The sequence below is a fragment of the Sinocyclocheilus rhinocerous genome, unplaced genomic scaffold (genome assembly GCF_001515625.1).
Source record: "Sinocyclocheilus rhinocerous isolate Xijiao unplaced genomic scaffold, SAMN03320098_v1.1 scaffold156, whole genome shotgun sequence".
NCBI lineage: Eukaryota > Metazoa > Chordata > Actinopteri > Cypriniformes > Cyprinidae > Sinocyclocheilus > Sinocyclocheilus rhinocerous.
In genome coordinates, this window is record NW_015662023.1 from 249,364 (window position 1) to 266,229 (window position 16,866).

The window sequence follows — 16,866 nt, forward strand, 5'->3', positions numbered from 1 at the left end:
GGCCTGGCGAAACATACCAATTTGAAAAACGGAATGCATAGTCGATATGAAAAACTGGATGATGAGTAATTTCTTACTGCTAAATTCTGAAAAAAAAGGTGTTAATTATCTGACCTAAAACCTCTGCATGTAACGACCTAGAATACTGTCTAACACTTAATGGCTGCTCTGTCAATTCTTCGGCATCAGTTAGGAACCTAGGTGTGCTATTTAATAGCAATCTTTCCTTTGAAAGAATGCTAATTCATGCGTTCATGAGTTCAAGATTAGATTATTGTAATGCTTTATTGGGTGGTTGTTCTGCACGTTTAATAAACAAACTCCAGCTGGTCCAAAATGCAGGTCCAAAATGCAGCAGCTAGAGTTCTTACTAGAACCAGGAGGCTAATATGGTTCAGCGTTGGTGTGGTACATTATTTTCATAGATCATTAATCTTTTAGTGTCACTCACTGGACATTTTGTTTCTGAACTGCTGCGATATGTTGCAACCAACATAATAAAACGCTTTTTGGTTAACACTAAACATACTTTTAGCGTCAATTACTGGACAATTCACTTAAAAAGTGCCGTACAGTTAAACATGCAAGAAGCAATGTAATATCAGTTGTCACCACAGGCACATTTTCTAAATGAGTCTGGGTTGCATATATATGCTAAAGAAGAAACACTCTTACATCAATGTCTGAACCTGTTAAATCAGTTTGTTCACATTTTCATCATGGACTATGTGCTATTTACCACATAGTGAAGGAATAGGCCTAACTAGCTAAATAATCAGTTTTTGTTTTCCTCTGGTAATTGCTATCACAAGCATGTCCAATGTCTCCTCTGGTCAATTGAATAACTGCATTCACCTGCCAGTGAGGAGCAGAAAGCACAGGCGTAAATACGATGTCACTCTTCGCTTTTTTCCACCTTAAAAGAATGCGGCACCTCTACGAGCCACTTTTCCATCTAATTACTGTAGTCACTGACAGCATGGTAGGCCGGTAATTTGATTTATATTGAGTTACACAAGGAATGGATTAACAGCTAATAAAAAATGCATAGCGCCGCCCTTTCAGTCACCGCATTTGTCACAGGCCTTTACTTTCCTTCATGTGCCCTTTATGCTGCGCTTTGAGCAGAGAATGAGAAATAGACCTGCATATTCATTCACATTCTGTCTTTTTTCCCTCTCTCTTCAGGATGCTCTTGGCTGGGATAAAGAAATAGATTTACAGGCCTCCGTCGGTTCATGTTATAGTTGTAAATTGCTCCCGATGCTATGTGTTATTGAGAGCTAAATGTACACCACTCATATTGTATTATTTATAATCGTATCTTTTTTTTGTTTTTCTAGGATGAAGACAGATAAAAATAGAGTAGGGTGCAGTTGTTGGAATAGAATAATCCAGTAGAAAAACAATATACTGCATATAAAAACATTATTCTTCAGTATAGCGTGGAAATTATCTGATATATAGAGTATGCATGTGGTGTTGTAGTTAATATTAATAATTAATTACAACTAATTATAAAAACACATTAGAAAACTAACATGAAATAAACAAATCTACTTTTAACTTAAACCAATGATTTAAAAATATCACAAATTGGATTTCTATGAACTGTAGACCAGTGATAGGCTTATGTTCAATGATATGATAATAAAACAAACACTATATACTTCTAAAGCTACTTTTTATAATATATATTTAATGATTTACTCTGCAGTAAATTATTCACATTCTGTTATCTTCATGTTGGTGCTTTTTTCCATGGAATTTTCAAGTCACCATTATTGATATAGCGCTTTTTACAATGCAGATTGTGTCAAAGCAGCTTTACAGTAGTAAACAGGGAAATAGTGTGTTGAAATAGTGTTCCGTTCTCCTCTGGCCAGACGAAACCACCAGTTTAATTCTAGGTTGCAACAAAGTCAGATTGTGCAGAGGACTCACCTGGTTCCCGTGGTCTTCTCCTGATGGCCGTCTAGGTGATAAGGTCTTCGAAGGGGATCTGTCTCTGGGGCTCATCTAGTTGACATGGTCTCTGCTGACATTCAGGGCTGTCGAGGGCGTCTTTAAGTGCTCATCCACCATCTGGTCTGGATACGGCTTGGTCCGGGTGGCTGCAGTGACCATCTGATCTGGATACAGACTGGATCTGGTGCCTACGGTGACCTCAGAATTAAAAAGAAATAGACTAATATTAGCGTAGATGCCATTCTTCTAACGATGTAACATGTACATCGGGTGTTATGGGAAGTGTTCCTGGTTCCGGTTGACCTAATTAATGCAGCCTAACAATCCTTTAATGGATTTGAATAATAGAAATGTGTTAGTGTGTTATGTGTAAGCCAGGTTAAAGAGATGGGTTTTTAATCTAGATTTAAACTGACAGAGTGTGTCTGCCTCCATATTTGGGGCCATGAACAAAAGACAAAGAGAAAATCACTCACTGCTCTTACCTAAATAACTTTTGTAGCTTAAATGAGAATCAGTGCATATTGAATTCAAAGAGTAAATACTACGGTTTTTTATTTTTCCTTTTTATTATTCAGTTCCTAAACTCATGTTAAAATGACATTTTTATGTAATGCTCGAGTAAAACACATACCATTCACTTTCAGAAGTTGTTTTAGGGGTTCTTTCTTATTAGAATCAGAATCAGAATGAGCTTTATTCACCACTTAAGTGTGCGCAAACACAAGGAATTTGTTGGGGTTTTACAGGAACTCTTGGTGCATACATACATACATACAAATAACCATGACAAGATAGTTATAGAAGTTCACAGAACTGACTCAGCAACAGCTGAGTAAAACTGTTTCATCTGAGCATGTGGCACTTTAAGCATTATCGTATCGCATATCGAATATCGCATTATTTAATGAGTTATCGCATATCGCATTTTTCTTCAATATCGCACAGCCCTAGTAATTAGCAAGATTTTAAAATGTATACAATGTTTAATAGGGAGCCAGTGCACTGTTGTCAGAACCGGACTAATATGCTCATACTTCTTGGTTCTAGTAAGAACTCTAGATTCTGCATTTTGAACCAGCTGGAGTTTGTTTATTAAGAGCAACCACCCAATATAGCATTACAATAATCTAAGCTTGAGGTCATGAACGCATGAATTAATGTTCCTGCATTTACCATTGAGGGCATAGGTCGTAATTTAGATATATTTTTGAGATGGAAAAATGCAGTCTTACAAGCAGTTTTGCAATGCGGTTTTGTTAGAAACGTGATTTTCAAAGGAAAGTTTGCTATCAAATAGCACACCTAGGCTCCTAACTGATGACGAAGAATTGACAGAGCAGCCATCAAGTATTAGACAGTGTTCTAAGTTATTACATGTGGAAGTTTTTGGTCCTATAATTAACAATTTTTTTTTTGCTTTTTCAGAATTTAACATTAAGAAAATACTAGTCATCAATTTTTTTTATATCAACTATGTATTCCGTTAGTTTTGCAAATTGGTATGTTTTGTCGGGCCGTGAAGAAATATAGAGCTGAGTATCATCAGCATAACAATGAAAACTAACACCATGTTTCCCAATAATATCTTCCAAGGGTAACATGTAAAACGTGAGAAGTAATGGTCCTAGTACTGAGCCTTGAGGTACTCCATACTGCACTTGGGATTGGTATGACACCTCTTCATTCACTGTCACGAATTGATGGTGGTCAGATAAGTATGATTTGAACCATGCCAATGCACTTCCTCTAATGCCAAGGTCATTTTCTAGTCTATTCAAAAGAATGTTGTGGTCGATAGTGTCAAATGTGGCACTAAGATCCAGTTCAAATAATCTATTTGCAATTTGATTAATTAATCAGCATATAATTGATTCAGTTTTTTATTCCATGGTCAGTCCTAGATATTTTTGGCATTCTTCTCAGGCAGTTTTCTTCAGTATGCAGGTCATAGTATGGGGAATTCACACTGAAAGAATCCATACCTAGTTTCTCAATATATGCGAAATACAGCTGCAGAGTATGTAAGCATTCAGGTGCACCTGAATTTGTCATGGTGTCTTAGTGTTTGAAATTGAATATATATCACGTTCCTCCACCTTATTGAGAAGTGCCTCTCAAGGCCACGGCTGCCACTTCTGTGCCTGATCAGAATAGAATACACAGAGGAAGATCGATAAGTTACCATGCATTTTGTGGTTATTTTACCTTACAAAATGGATGAAACTGATGTGATCTCAGTCAACCCTTGACTTGTCATTACAGTTCACTCAGTGTTAGATCAGATACATATGTGTGCAAATATGTGTCATAGTTTTGTTGAATGAACAAATTAGCTATTTTTGAGTGTTCATTGTTAATGTGAAGATTTACGCATGACATTACTTTCAGTGTTTATCCAAAACCCCTAAAAACCATGTATGTATGCAGTTTTATTTGGAACAACACAAGTAAATAATCATAACATTTTAACTGGGTACATACAAAAATCTGTACAAAAATAACAAGTAACAAAGTCAAATCTAAACAAATTGCAGTGTATAAATACAAATAAAAAAAGAAACAAATTATTACATCTTATTGCTAACGAAAACACACAAATCATGTATTACACAAATAGAACAATACATTCAATTAAATGAAAATAGCATGAATGTTACACTACTGCACTTCAAACCAGGAAAACCTGGAACAAAAAATGTAACAAGTCATATACACAGAATTATGAAATTATTGCATTATTAGTATTCTACAAAGTTAGAGGAAAGACATTTGACAGATATACAGTGATATAATTGATGTGACTTTTTTCTTTCTTTTTGGTTCCCTGGGCAACCCTGATTATTTGTATCCTCATTTGGAACATTAGCCATATGGTCGCCTTTAAATTAACACACGTATAATTAAGATGTTGCCATTACTGTATTAAAATAGCTTCAAATGTAAAAAATAAATAAATTAAAAAAAGCTTTCCCACTGTTCAGAACATTAGACTACTTTGTATTTCTCACTTTGTTCATTTTTGTCCAAACAAAGGTTATTCTCTACACACAAAGTATGAAGAACACATTGACTTATTGTGTCAAGCTTTCCAATTTAATTACAGAGCACAAAAGAGGTCAATCACATTCAGCAACTGAACACAACTGAAAAGCATTTTTCTTTCTCTACTTAATTTATATTTCAAATTTAGTTGGTGCTCAATAAATATTATGTTTTTTCTTAGGCTGCTAATTTAACATGTCAGTACAATTAAGAAAAACAGTGTGGTTTAATAAATGTTTGACAAAAAATAAATAAAGACGGTCTGCACTCTAAAGTAACTTGGGCAAAAAGTAAAATTTGTATTTGTTGCAATATTTTTGGTCTTAACACCACCATGTAATTCATTTGATTGCAATGCTATGCTTTAATTAATCGTCAACTCCCTTTTCTGAGAATGAGAGAGAACGTTATAGCATTTTCAGTCTAGCAAAAGGTTGTGTCCAATCTTCTTGTTGGAGACCCTTATTCGACCCAGCAAGAGGCCAGGAGGTTTGATCTTTGAGAAAACGAGTCCCAAAGTGATTCTTACAACTCTGCTGCTTCTAGCAGCAACAGTTTCAGCACAAACTTGCAGGGCAAGCAATCTCAGATGTCTAGACCCTTATTCTTACAAGTTGTGGAGAATTGTTGTGATCAGAACTCTTGTGAGGTTTGTAGACTGAGGGAAGTGCTGCACACAACACGACTGAGGAGAGGTTGGATTTCCACCCACCAGCACGCAGAGCTTTTTGGCAGTATCTTTGTGAAAGCAAATTTTAGTTAGTTTGAGTTTACAGTAGCCTATGTGTGTGCATGTGTAAGTAGGAATGTGTGTAGGTGTGTGAGCGTGAGGCTATCAGTAATGCAGTCAAATACCTGAATGACAGAGACAGATTGTGTTTATTGCTCCTGAATGACCCTCTGAGAGCGTGCTATAGAGCAGGACTGTCAAATCCGACCTGTCAATCATTTTTAATGCTATCCTCCAATTGATTTTGATGACATCAAACGTGAATTCAAAAGCAATCCATATAGTGGCATATACTTAGCAACACACTGCCTGATCCAGTATTTTCTGGACATACTTCAGATATCTTAGTTTCAAATCAATTTAAAAATGTGTTATCCAATCAATATGCTCACCTGCTAGAATAAATCTGCTCACTTCACATCAGTGTTATTTTACTATAATAATCGTTGTTAATATTTTGAATTAGATTTTTTTTTATTAAAGTTTTAGTTGTGATTTTTGTATTAGTTTTTATTTGTTTTTGCTGTTGTTGTTGGTTTAAATATGCTTAATATAGTTTTTATTATATTTTAGTTTTTTTCTTTTTCTCTTTTTTTTTCATTTTTACATTTTATACGTTTATGCATTTGGCAGAGTTTAGTATATTTAGTTATACTTAAACTAAACAAAAATGAGAAAAGATGCCTTGGCAGCTAACTGAAATAAAATATTTTATTTCAGTTTTTTGTTATGCTAATGATAACAACCCTGCTTCACATGGGCAGAAAGAGAAAAATAAGTTCAGAGGAAGAACAACATATTTTCCACTTATTGGCTGGATGGCTGATGCAGGATGGTGATAATAGAAGAAAGAAAGGGAGAGAAAGAAAGTGAGGCAGTAATTATAAGAGAATTAAACAGAGGAGAGTGAGCTCTAGCCAGATTAAGGCTGACTGTCAGAACAGAAGGAGAGAGCAAATAACAGGATCTCTCACTTTCATCCCTCTATCTTCAGCTTAATCTTGATTTTTCTCTCCCAGTATGTTTATTGTGTCGTACTAATATAATATGCCAGAACAAATATAATAAAACATCAGACTCTAAGATCTGATTGGATGAGCTGCATCATTGTAAATAACCACCTACACCTGTGACCACATGGTCTGATATTAATATACCAAGTCTGGTCACCATAATAAGCCTACCGTCTGGCTAATTAAGCCATGTCAAATGAGAAAGAGTGCTGTTGTACTGAATATCAGCACAGCTGAGATTTGGTTGTAGTCAGAACAGCATGATTGTGAGCAGCATGTTGCGTACTTAGCGTATTGCATACTTAGCCTGACTGAAATAGTTTTTTTAACAAATGTTAATATTGAAAAAATATATTTTTTTGTTTGTTTGTTGTTTTGTGTTTTTTTTAATTACCTATATATGTTTTTCTCTGTTAACTGTTAGGAACTATGTTACTTGAAATTGATTTTTCTTTTTTCTTTTTTAATTAACAAATAGCAATTAATTATTTAATTACATATATATATAGAGAGAGAGAGAGAGAGAGACTCAAGAGAGCCACTGGCATTTTGTTGAACAGTAAAGTAATGGTTGTGAACATGCTCGTGATTGATTGCTGATTGGTGATTGTTTTTACCATTAGCCCCACCCACTTTTGGCCACTTGTGTGTGCATTTGGTGTAAAAGTATGAGTATGTGCGTGTATGTAAATCAGTCTCATAATTTTTCAAGGTTAAAATTGACAGTAACAGTTTATGAAAATGAAATCGAACAAATGTAAAACAAGATGTCTTTGTATGGATTTTTTAATGGGCAGATTCTAATGTTGTTTGTTGTGTTTTTGTTTGTGTCCACAGGTTTGATTATCAAGAGCTGCTACACAACTCCAGTTTTTGCCTTGTTCCTCGGGGCAGGCGGCTCGGATCCTTCCGCTTTCTAGAGGCCCTGCAGGTTGGTGACTCTGAAGTTTGCTTGTCTAAAACTCTGTCACGCCATGCTTCCTTTAATAACAGGTGTTTTTGATTGGCCTGAATGTTCTTAGGGCTCAGCCATTTGGAGCCCTGAGGTTGCACTACCCTGACGTAGAAGTTATTGATATTGACATTCTGTCATCTTTTCAAAAACACCCAGAGAAGATTCTTATATTGGAGAGGAGAGGTGAAGAGATCTATTAATAAACCTCTCTCTCTCGCTCTCTCTCTCTCTCTCTCTCTCTCTCTCTCTCTCTCTCTCTCGCTCACTCACTCTATTTCTCTCGCTCTCTGTGTGGTTTTTCATTAGTTGTGTTCTCAGTCTCTTCTGTTGGTTTAGTAAGGAGAATCAACTAATGATGCAGTCAAAATTCCAGCAATTTCACATCTTATTTTCTTGTATTAAAAATTACAGTTCACTCTCTCTACCAACATAATTTTTGAGCATTGTATTATATTTTGATGCTCGTGATACTAATTAAGCAATCATTTTAATCTAATTTGAGGTGTTCAGCTGTTGTGTGAACAGTGAAGTTTGTGAAAAGCATACAAGTCAATAACACCCATGGGCAGTGATGCAGAACGCATGCATGAGATGAAACTTCAGCTGAATATATTAATAACTGACTGCCATAATGCATCTAAGGATTCTTAGATGAACAGAGAGTTTGAATATTACATAGCATTATAAATAAATATTCATTTGGAAAATTATAAAGTTCAGTAAGTTTTGACAGATTTAATGCATCCTAGGTAAATACCATACGTTTACATTTAAAGAATTTTGGTATGTGGTGTAAATATTCAGATTTACTGAATAGAGAGAGAGAGAGAGAGAGAGAGAGAGAGAGAGAGTATTTTAATATGTTTTTTAGAAGTCTCTCAAGGCCTCATTTATTTGATCAAAATTACAGTAAAAAATAGTAATATTATAAAATACTACTTTGATAACTATTCTCTATTTTGTTTTATATATTTCAATGTAATTTATTCCTGTGATGCAAAGCTGAATTTTCAGCATCATGGATCCAGACTTCAGTGTCACATGATCCTTCAGAAATCATTCTAATATGCTGATTTGCTGCTTAAAAAAGAAAAAAATCCTATTATCAAAGTCATAAAATGGTTGTGCTGCCTAATATTTTTGTGGAAATCCCAAAGATTAGCATTTATTTGAATTACAAATCCTAAATGTAAAAAATCTCTACTGCTGCTTTTGAATTATTGCATTTAATAAAAAGATAACATAAACACACCTTTCAAGCTAAGTATAACAAAAGCAAGGCTTTAAAGTCCGTGTAAAGAGAATTCTGAGAATTGTTTCTAAACACATTATAAATGTTAGAAATGTATTGCAGAAACACATTACAAAGACTCTGAAGTATGTAGTTCTGAATTGTGGAGTTAAACCGTTAAAACAGTTTTTGACTAATTCCGTGTTCAGGAATTTTTGGGCGGGGCTAAAATGGTGGCTCGATGACGCAATGGAGCCACCGAGCATGGCCCCTCCCCTAACACCAAGACGTGTGTTCGACTTGAAGCAGCACTGCGCAGATCGATCGATGTGTGACATCAAAGTACAGAGCTATAGAGAGCAGACGGCTCCTCATGCTTTCGAATCACTCTCGTGGCATACACTGATCGTTCTGCACAGCCCTGCTTCAAGTCAAACACGCCAAATAACTACAGCGCAGTGGTTTGCCCGCTCAATCGCAAGTTACTGCCGTTCGTTAGGCTAGAGGTTGCTAGCTAGCTATGCCTTTGTCACGTAAATGCATAATACCTGGTTGCAATAATTTACAAAACAACTCGGTCTCCTCATTTAAATAAGCTGCAGAGGAAGACAGTTGAGAGAGAGACGGCAGCTTTTCCGTGAGTGGGCGTGGTTTCAGCGCCGCCAGCGGACACGCCCCCAGCGTCTGAGAGCAGAGAATACTGCTTATTTTTTCAAGATTTTGATAGCTTATTTTATTCACTTGGCGGTTTTTTTATCATTAAAATTTGGCTGAGTGGTTAACACATTTTTCTGTGGTGTGATAAACTCAGAACACACAATTAATAATGACTGTTTTGTTTTGTAGAAAACATGGAAACACCAAAGACGCTTTAATATGCTATACATTTTATTAGACAGGTGACGACCGCACAGAGTAGCATTATAACAGAACGTTCAAATGTATCTAGTATGATAAAACAGCGCTGCTTACTTCCGCTGCTTTCCGGAAGGAGCGGACGCCGTTGACTGTGGCATAATCAAAGCTCCGCTGCTTTCGAGCCGTGTGTCGCGCTCGTTCAGCGGCCTCGTTTTGCTTCGACGGCTTTCTGCCTCACTCTGCTTCATTCTACAACGTCAATAAATCTTTAATACATTAGCTCATCCATGAACATGATTTTTGCCCGAGTCCCGTCGGATTGCTTCGGCTGTGGGGATGAAGACGACAACTCCTATGATTCCACACTCAGTCACGGCGTCATCAAACTACGCCTTTGTTTCTTTGTTTGTTTTGAATACGCGCCCTCTAGTGGCAAGAAATTACATATTGTGCCTTTAAAATAACAAAGGTGACAACAAGGAATCCAACCTAACATGGCAAACGCAACAGCAAAGACAGTATAACCACCAATAAACAGCAATTGAGCAGGGTTTAAATACACAGACCGAACCAAACTAGAGACAGGTGTGGAACATAACTATGGCAAACAATGAAAACATACTAGAAATCATGAAAAAACAAGAAACAGTGGCTGCATCCGAAACCGTATACTTCTCTATTATGCAGTTGGCGAAAAACAGTATGTGACAAAAGAAGTGTGTCCGAATGAATGTAAATACTTATAAAATAAGTACTTGCTCTAGAGATTAGAGAGTTTCGGATGCAGCCAGGAACTAAATACAGGAACTAAAAATGAAGCATGTGAAGAAAGAAAAGTCCTCAAATATAAAGAGAATGTGACAGTAGTAAAGCTTGACTGCAGCTACATATTTATAGCACTTGAATAATGTGTTACTTCATTTCTGAAAAGCATCTGATAATTATGAAGGCCACTTTGTGAGAAATGTTCCATCCTCTAATAAGTAAAGAGTTGCATAAAATCAGTAAGTGGATTAATAAAAATGTGTCCATACGCGGACAGACGCTTCTCTGTCTCATCTTTAGCCTGTCAAAACCGATATTTGTCAGTCAGGTATGGGAGGTAAAGACAGGGTGTTTGACTTTCCTCAGTATTTTTCACATCTCTCCAGCACTTGTGTGATGCTCCCTGTGTTGTGCTCTCTGATGGGAGCACTTTGAAAAGAGACATCAAAAGGCTTTTAGATGCTGGTGCATGTGGGGCAGTCCTTCTCAACCATCTCCATTTAAACATGGAGGAAGTCAGGACTGTGTGTGTGTGTGTGTGTGTGTGTGTGTGTGTGTGTGGGTGTGTGTGTAAGGTCAGGTGGGATTACCAAAGCTGTGGTCTCTGCCTCACTCCTGATATCTGGCGCAAACCTCCTTAAGTCTTCCATATGACTGTCACCTCTGAGTGCTGGACAGTGAGATGCGGTTTGGAATTTATAAACAGTCTCAACCAAAATACGACCTGCCTCCCTGTAAACCCTTGGCATCAATATGCCGACGTGAAAGGTACTGGGAATTGTATCGTCATTATTAAATTATATATTGGGTAATATTGCCATTATTGCATATATTTTGGGGTGTGATTTTTCAATGTAAACCGTCACAACAGTTTAATTTATATTACACTATTTACACATTTATGAGCACGTAACCCAACCCCTGCCCCTAAACCTACCATTTGTCAATAAAACACAAGATATTACAGGCAGATACAACTACCGTCATAATTTATTCAAAAAAATATTAATATTCCAAGTCTTCCGAGGCAAAACGATTGATTTGTGAGAGGAATAGACGCGATCGCCGTCTCCGTCTGCCGTAAAACTCATCCTGTGTGCTGCAGTCAAATTTAAAAAATGCCACCAGAAGAAGCCTTACGTCTGCCTTGGTTGTGAAATGTTGTCATGTGACATGCTACGGGAGTATCTTTTTGAATGAGATATGAGTGCATTAATGGATCGGTATCATTTTCAGCGATTAAAACCTTATGTTTACTCTCTTCTTCGCATAAAGAAATTGCATGGCTTCAGAAGACTTGGAATGCAACACAACATTTATACTGCTTGTTTATGGTCAGTTTTTGCAAGAAATACCTGTGACTGCACTTATATTTGCCTGTTACATGTTTTATATTGTTCAGAAGTGGGTAGGGGTGGGGTTAGGTGCTCCAATGAAAGTATACATTTATATAAAATTATTTATATTTTTTACAAATGCATGCAAACCATTAAATTAAAGGGATAGTTCACCCAAAAATGAAAATTTGATGTTTATCTGCTTACCCCCACCCAATCCAAGATGTAGGTGACTTTGTTTCTTCAGTAGAACACAAACAATGATTTTTAACTCAAACCGTTGCACTCTGTCAGTCATATAATGGAAGTGAATGGGAATCACGGCTTTGAGAGTCAAAAAACACATACACAAACAAAACCAAATTAAACGAAGATGCGTCACGCGCCGGCTGTCGAGGACGCGCTCAAGACAGTTCAGACATTGCAGTGCATCAGAGGTAAAAAACAATATAAATACTGTTCAGTTTCTTGCACAGACCGATCGTTTCGTGTCTTTACACATCAATGTATCGTCACGAGCCGCAGGGTTTAATTTGGTTTTGTTTGTGTATGTGTTTTTTGACTCTCAAAGCCGTGATTCCCATTCACTTCCATTATAAGACTGACAGACTGCAACGGTTTGAGTTAAAAATCTTCGTTTGTGTTCTAGTGAAGAAACAAAGTCACCTACATCTTGGATGCCCTGGGGGTAAGCAGATAAACATCAAATTTTCATTTTTGGCTGAACTATCCTTTTAAGACAAACAACTGAAAACAATTGAGGACTATAGGACTATATAGGTCAATATGTGACGAGTTGGGAGTGAGAACGTGTTGGCCCCACAGAGGTTGATCAAAAAAATAAAATTACATGAAATTATTAATTCGTACAATAGTTACATTTAAGTTCAAAGTTCAATTCTCAACCGTACAACATTCCGCAATATGGTGCTTACTGACAATGTTTTCATAATTCATATTTTTGATTGAAATATATTTAAACGTTTTTTTTTTTTATAATTTAAATCATCTATCATGTTGGTTATTATTGTGGTGTTGACAATTCCTTTTTACCCACATCTAAACATCATAATTGACCATTCGCAAAGACCCGCCCTCCTTAGTTAATGTTGCTATCCCCAACAAACAATGCCTCTCTCACACTACACATCATGTTTTTGCACGCAGTGAAAAATACATCGCAGAGCAAAGAGGAAACTGACAACGTGCAGACAGTCAATACAGAGCAGGTTACTTCTGGTATGAAACAAGGTCTCAGGACTCTCAGTTTTCAAATTGTGTCATTTTTAAAGAAATTCAAACAATAAATACCGTTTTGTGGCTCTTCAATGTGTCGTGACAGATCACTGTATTGCCTCAGTTCAAACACGTGAACCGATCGTCTTTTCATATCTACGTAAAGCATGAAATGAACATAAATGAACATCAGAAAGTATTTTATGTCAACTGTGGCAGCCAACAACAGCACAGCTTAACCCTACATGTATATAGCGCTTTTCTGGGCACTCAAAGCGCTTTACATAGAAGGGGTGAATCTCCTCAACCACCACCAGTACTTCTTCCAACAGCAACCTAGTTTTCCCAGGAGGTCTCCCATCCAGCTACTGACCAGGCTCAACCCTGCTTAACTTCAGTGGGCAAGCAGTCTTGGGCTGCAGGGTGACATGGCTGCTTTTACTCCATTTTAACATGAATTTCTATAGAGACCGGCTGTAGATGTCGGGCAAGATGGCAGATAGCAGCGGCGGCACATAATATCCGCGTTCTGATTGGTCAGATCGCCTGTCAATCAAGCTCTTTGGTCAATTCTGTTGTTTTGTTTTGTTTTGTTTTGTTTTGTTTTGTTTTGTTTTGTTTTGTTTTTTGTTTTTGTTTTGTTAGAATTCACCAAATTCAGACATTTGGTAAAATGTCCCTTTCTGCACAGATCAAACTCAGTTCCATGCAGCAGAACAATATCATATTTCGTTCATATCATATTGCACATGTTAAAGTTTTAATTCAGTTTACAAAACTTTTCTCTTTTTTCAGAAACAAAAAGTTAATATTTTTATTACACTTCTCTCTGGAATACTTGATCTTGATTGGTCAGTGGCATTCAGCAGTCAAATATTTCTGAATAGCAACTTTTATATATATATATCAGGTGACAGTACAGTTTACTGTTAGGTTTACTCATCATGTTGTTATTATTATTAATAATAACCTTGTATCCAAATAAACATTCTGCAAAGCAAAAGTGGGTGACATTCACAAAATACTTAAAGGATTAGTTCACCCCAAAATAGAAAATATGTCATTAATTACTCACCCTCATATCGTTCCAAACCCGTAAGGCCTTCATTCATCTTTGGAACACAAATCAAGATATTTTTGATGAAATCCGAGAACTTTCGGATTAGGGTTGCAAAGGGGTGGAAAATTTCTGGTAAATTTCCGGAAACTTTCCAAAAATCCCTGGAATATTCCAAAAAATCCTGTAAAGTTTCCAAAAATTCTGGAATGTTTCCGAAATTTACTGGAAATGTTCCACCTTTTTGCAACCCTATTTCTGATCCTGCACAGACAGCAACGCAACTGAAATGTTCCCAGACCCAGAAACATAGTAAGGACAATGGTAAAATAATCCATGTGACATTAGTGCTTCAACTGCAATTTTATGAAGCTACGAGAATACTTTTTGACTTCATTCAACATTTCTTCTCATCCAAATCACATATTCTGCCATTATGGAGAGTATCACGACGCATGCACATGTTTTCCTCTGCACATAAACAAGGCACAGCGCATGCATGTTCTACGTCAGCAGCACCACACGCATGCATTGTTTACATGCAGAGGTACTCTATGTGATTTGGAGGAGAAGAATTGTTGAATAAAGTCATTATTTTTGTTTTCTTTGCACACAAAAATATTATCTTAGCTTCGTAAAATTGAGGTTGAGCCACTGATTTCACATGGACTGTTTTACCAATGTCCTTACCTTTCTGGGTCTGGGAACATTTCAGTTACATTGCTGTCTATGGAGGATCAGAAAGCTGTTGGATTTCATCAAAAATATCTTAATTTGTGTTCGAAGATGAACAAATGTCTTACGGGTTTGGAACGACATTAGGCTGAGTATAATTAATGACAGAATTTTAATTTTTGGGTGAACTATCCCTTTAATTGCATTAATCAAAGGCAGTTGTTTAGCCAACAGTGTTATTAAACTGACCATTACAGTAGCGTACTATAAATGTGTGACATATATCAAGATGTTATTATTAACAGTAATAATTAATTTGTATTCAAATAAACATTCTGTAAAGCAAAAGTGGGTGTCATTCACATAATACTTCATAGCAGCAGTCCAAAGGCAGTTGTTTAGCCAACAGTGTTATTAAACTGACCATTACAGTAGCGTACTATAAATGTGTGACATATAAAATGTGTGACATGTAAAACACTATAGCAATCAAAAACAAACATGTGTTTCAACATAATGCACATGACATTGCTTTTCTGAGTTCTGATTTACGTTTCTGAGTAAGAACAAAGGTATATTATTGCTCTAGAGTTTTCGGTATGGCATAGCTGATGCTACTGTTTTAACATCAGAAAAAAGTAAAGCTCCTCCATCTCCTCTGCTGCATATTAACATTTTTGAAAGTATTGTTTGTATGTGTGTGTTTATTTGGATCAGGCTTTTCAATGTTGAGCACTAATTGTTGTTTTTTTCCACCAAAACGTTTAGTAAACATGGATGTCCTTGTCCTTCATGTGTGACTGACTTTTTTTTTTTTCCTTTTGAGGAAAAGAGTACAAAAGTACATCTGGAGGAACATTTTCCTTGAATTGTCCTTTATCTTTTAAAATAGACTTCAGTTTGCTATAAAAACATACTGTACTGTTAAAAAAAACCTCTACATTACAATCAGAATAACGTGGAAATAGGAAATGCACTTAAATTCTTAAACACCAGAGGAAGATATTATTATACCAGGCATATAAATAATAAAGGAAAGTAGCCAAACATTGTGCAGTGTCTGGTTCTTCACATTTAAAAAAAATGTGCTTGGTTTTATTTTTTTTAACAAGATTCCTAATCATGTCGTTCTGACCATAGTCAGTCAGTTCCAAATTTCAGCACATGTTGCTTTGAGATTCTGTAACAATGTCATATTGGCATCAACATAAAGTTTTGTCCACTTTGCAGCTTATTATGGAAAAATCTACCCACTTTGACAGGCCTTGTTTGGAAATCACTTCACAATGTTAGAGGGTTAAAAATTTCCATAAAAATTTGTGAATGTTGTGGTGCAAGAAACCATAACTAACACAGTAAAGATTAAATAAATTAATAAGTAAATAAATAAATGTTTGTTAAAGTATTTATCTCTCTTTATTAAATGAATAGTCTACCCAAAAATTTAAATTCTTTCATACTACACCTGTAGTTTCAAGCCTGTATGATTTTCTGTTTTCTGTGGAACACACAAGAAGATTTTTTTGAAGAATGTTGGTAACCACAGTTTCGGTTCCCATTGACTTCCATTGTATTTTTTCTCCATATAATGGAAGTCAATGTAAACAAACATACCTTCTTTTGTGTTCCACTGAAAACAGAAATTTGTGCAGGTTTGGAACGACATGAGCGTAAGCAAATCTTGACAGATTTTTCATTTTCAAGTGCACTATACTTTTAATGTTAGTACAGTTACAACTGTTGATTGTTAGCTCGGGTCGATTCAATTTTATGAATGGATACAACTTTACAATCTTGCAGAATCTACTAGCTATTGGCAAATGAAAAAGTCCATGGAAGAAATGACATTGTTTCAAGGTGTCAATGTACATTTTGACAACAGTTTATCGATTGAAATGAAGACTGTGAAAGTGTTGTACAGTTGTTGGTGGCAGTTGTGTAGAGGGCTGAGGATTTTATATATGTGTGTGTGTGTGTGTGTGTGTGTGTGTGTGTG

At 36.2% G+C, this 16,866-nt stretch overlaps 1 protein-coding gene across 1 annotated transcript in view; it reads left to right on the forward strand.

Moving 5' to 3' along the window:
• The window catches only part of LOC107727350 (exostosin-1), a 333,036-nt gene that overhangs the window by 225,545 nt on the left and 90,625 nt on the right, over positions 1-16,866 (forward strand). The window contains exon 2 of the mRNA XM_016537193.1: positions 7,594-7,687. Coding sequence (XP_016392679.1) covers positions 7,594-7,687 — 94 coding nt within the window. The remainder of the gene's footprint in view (positions 1-7,593; positions 7,688-16,866) is intronic.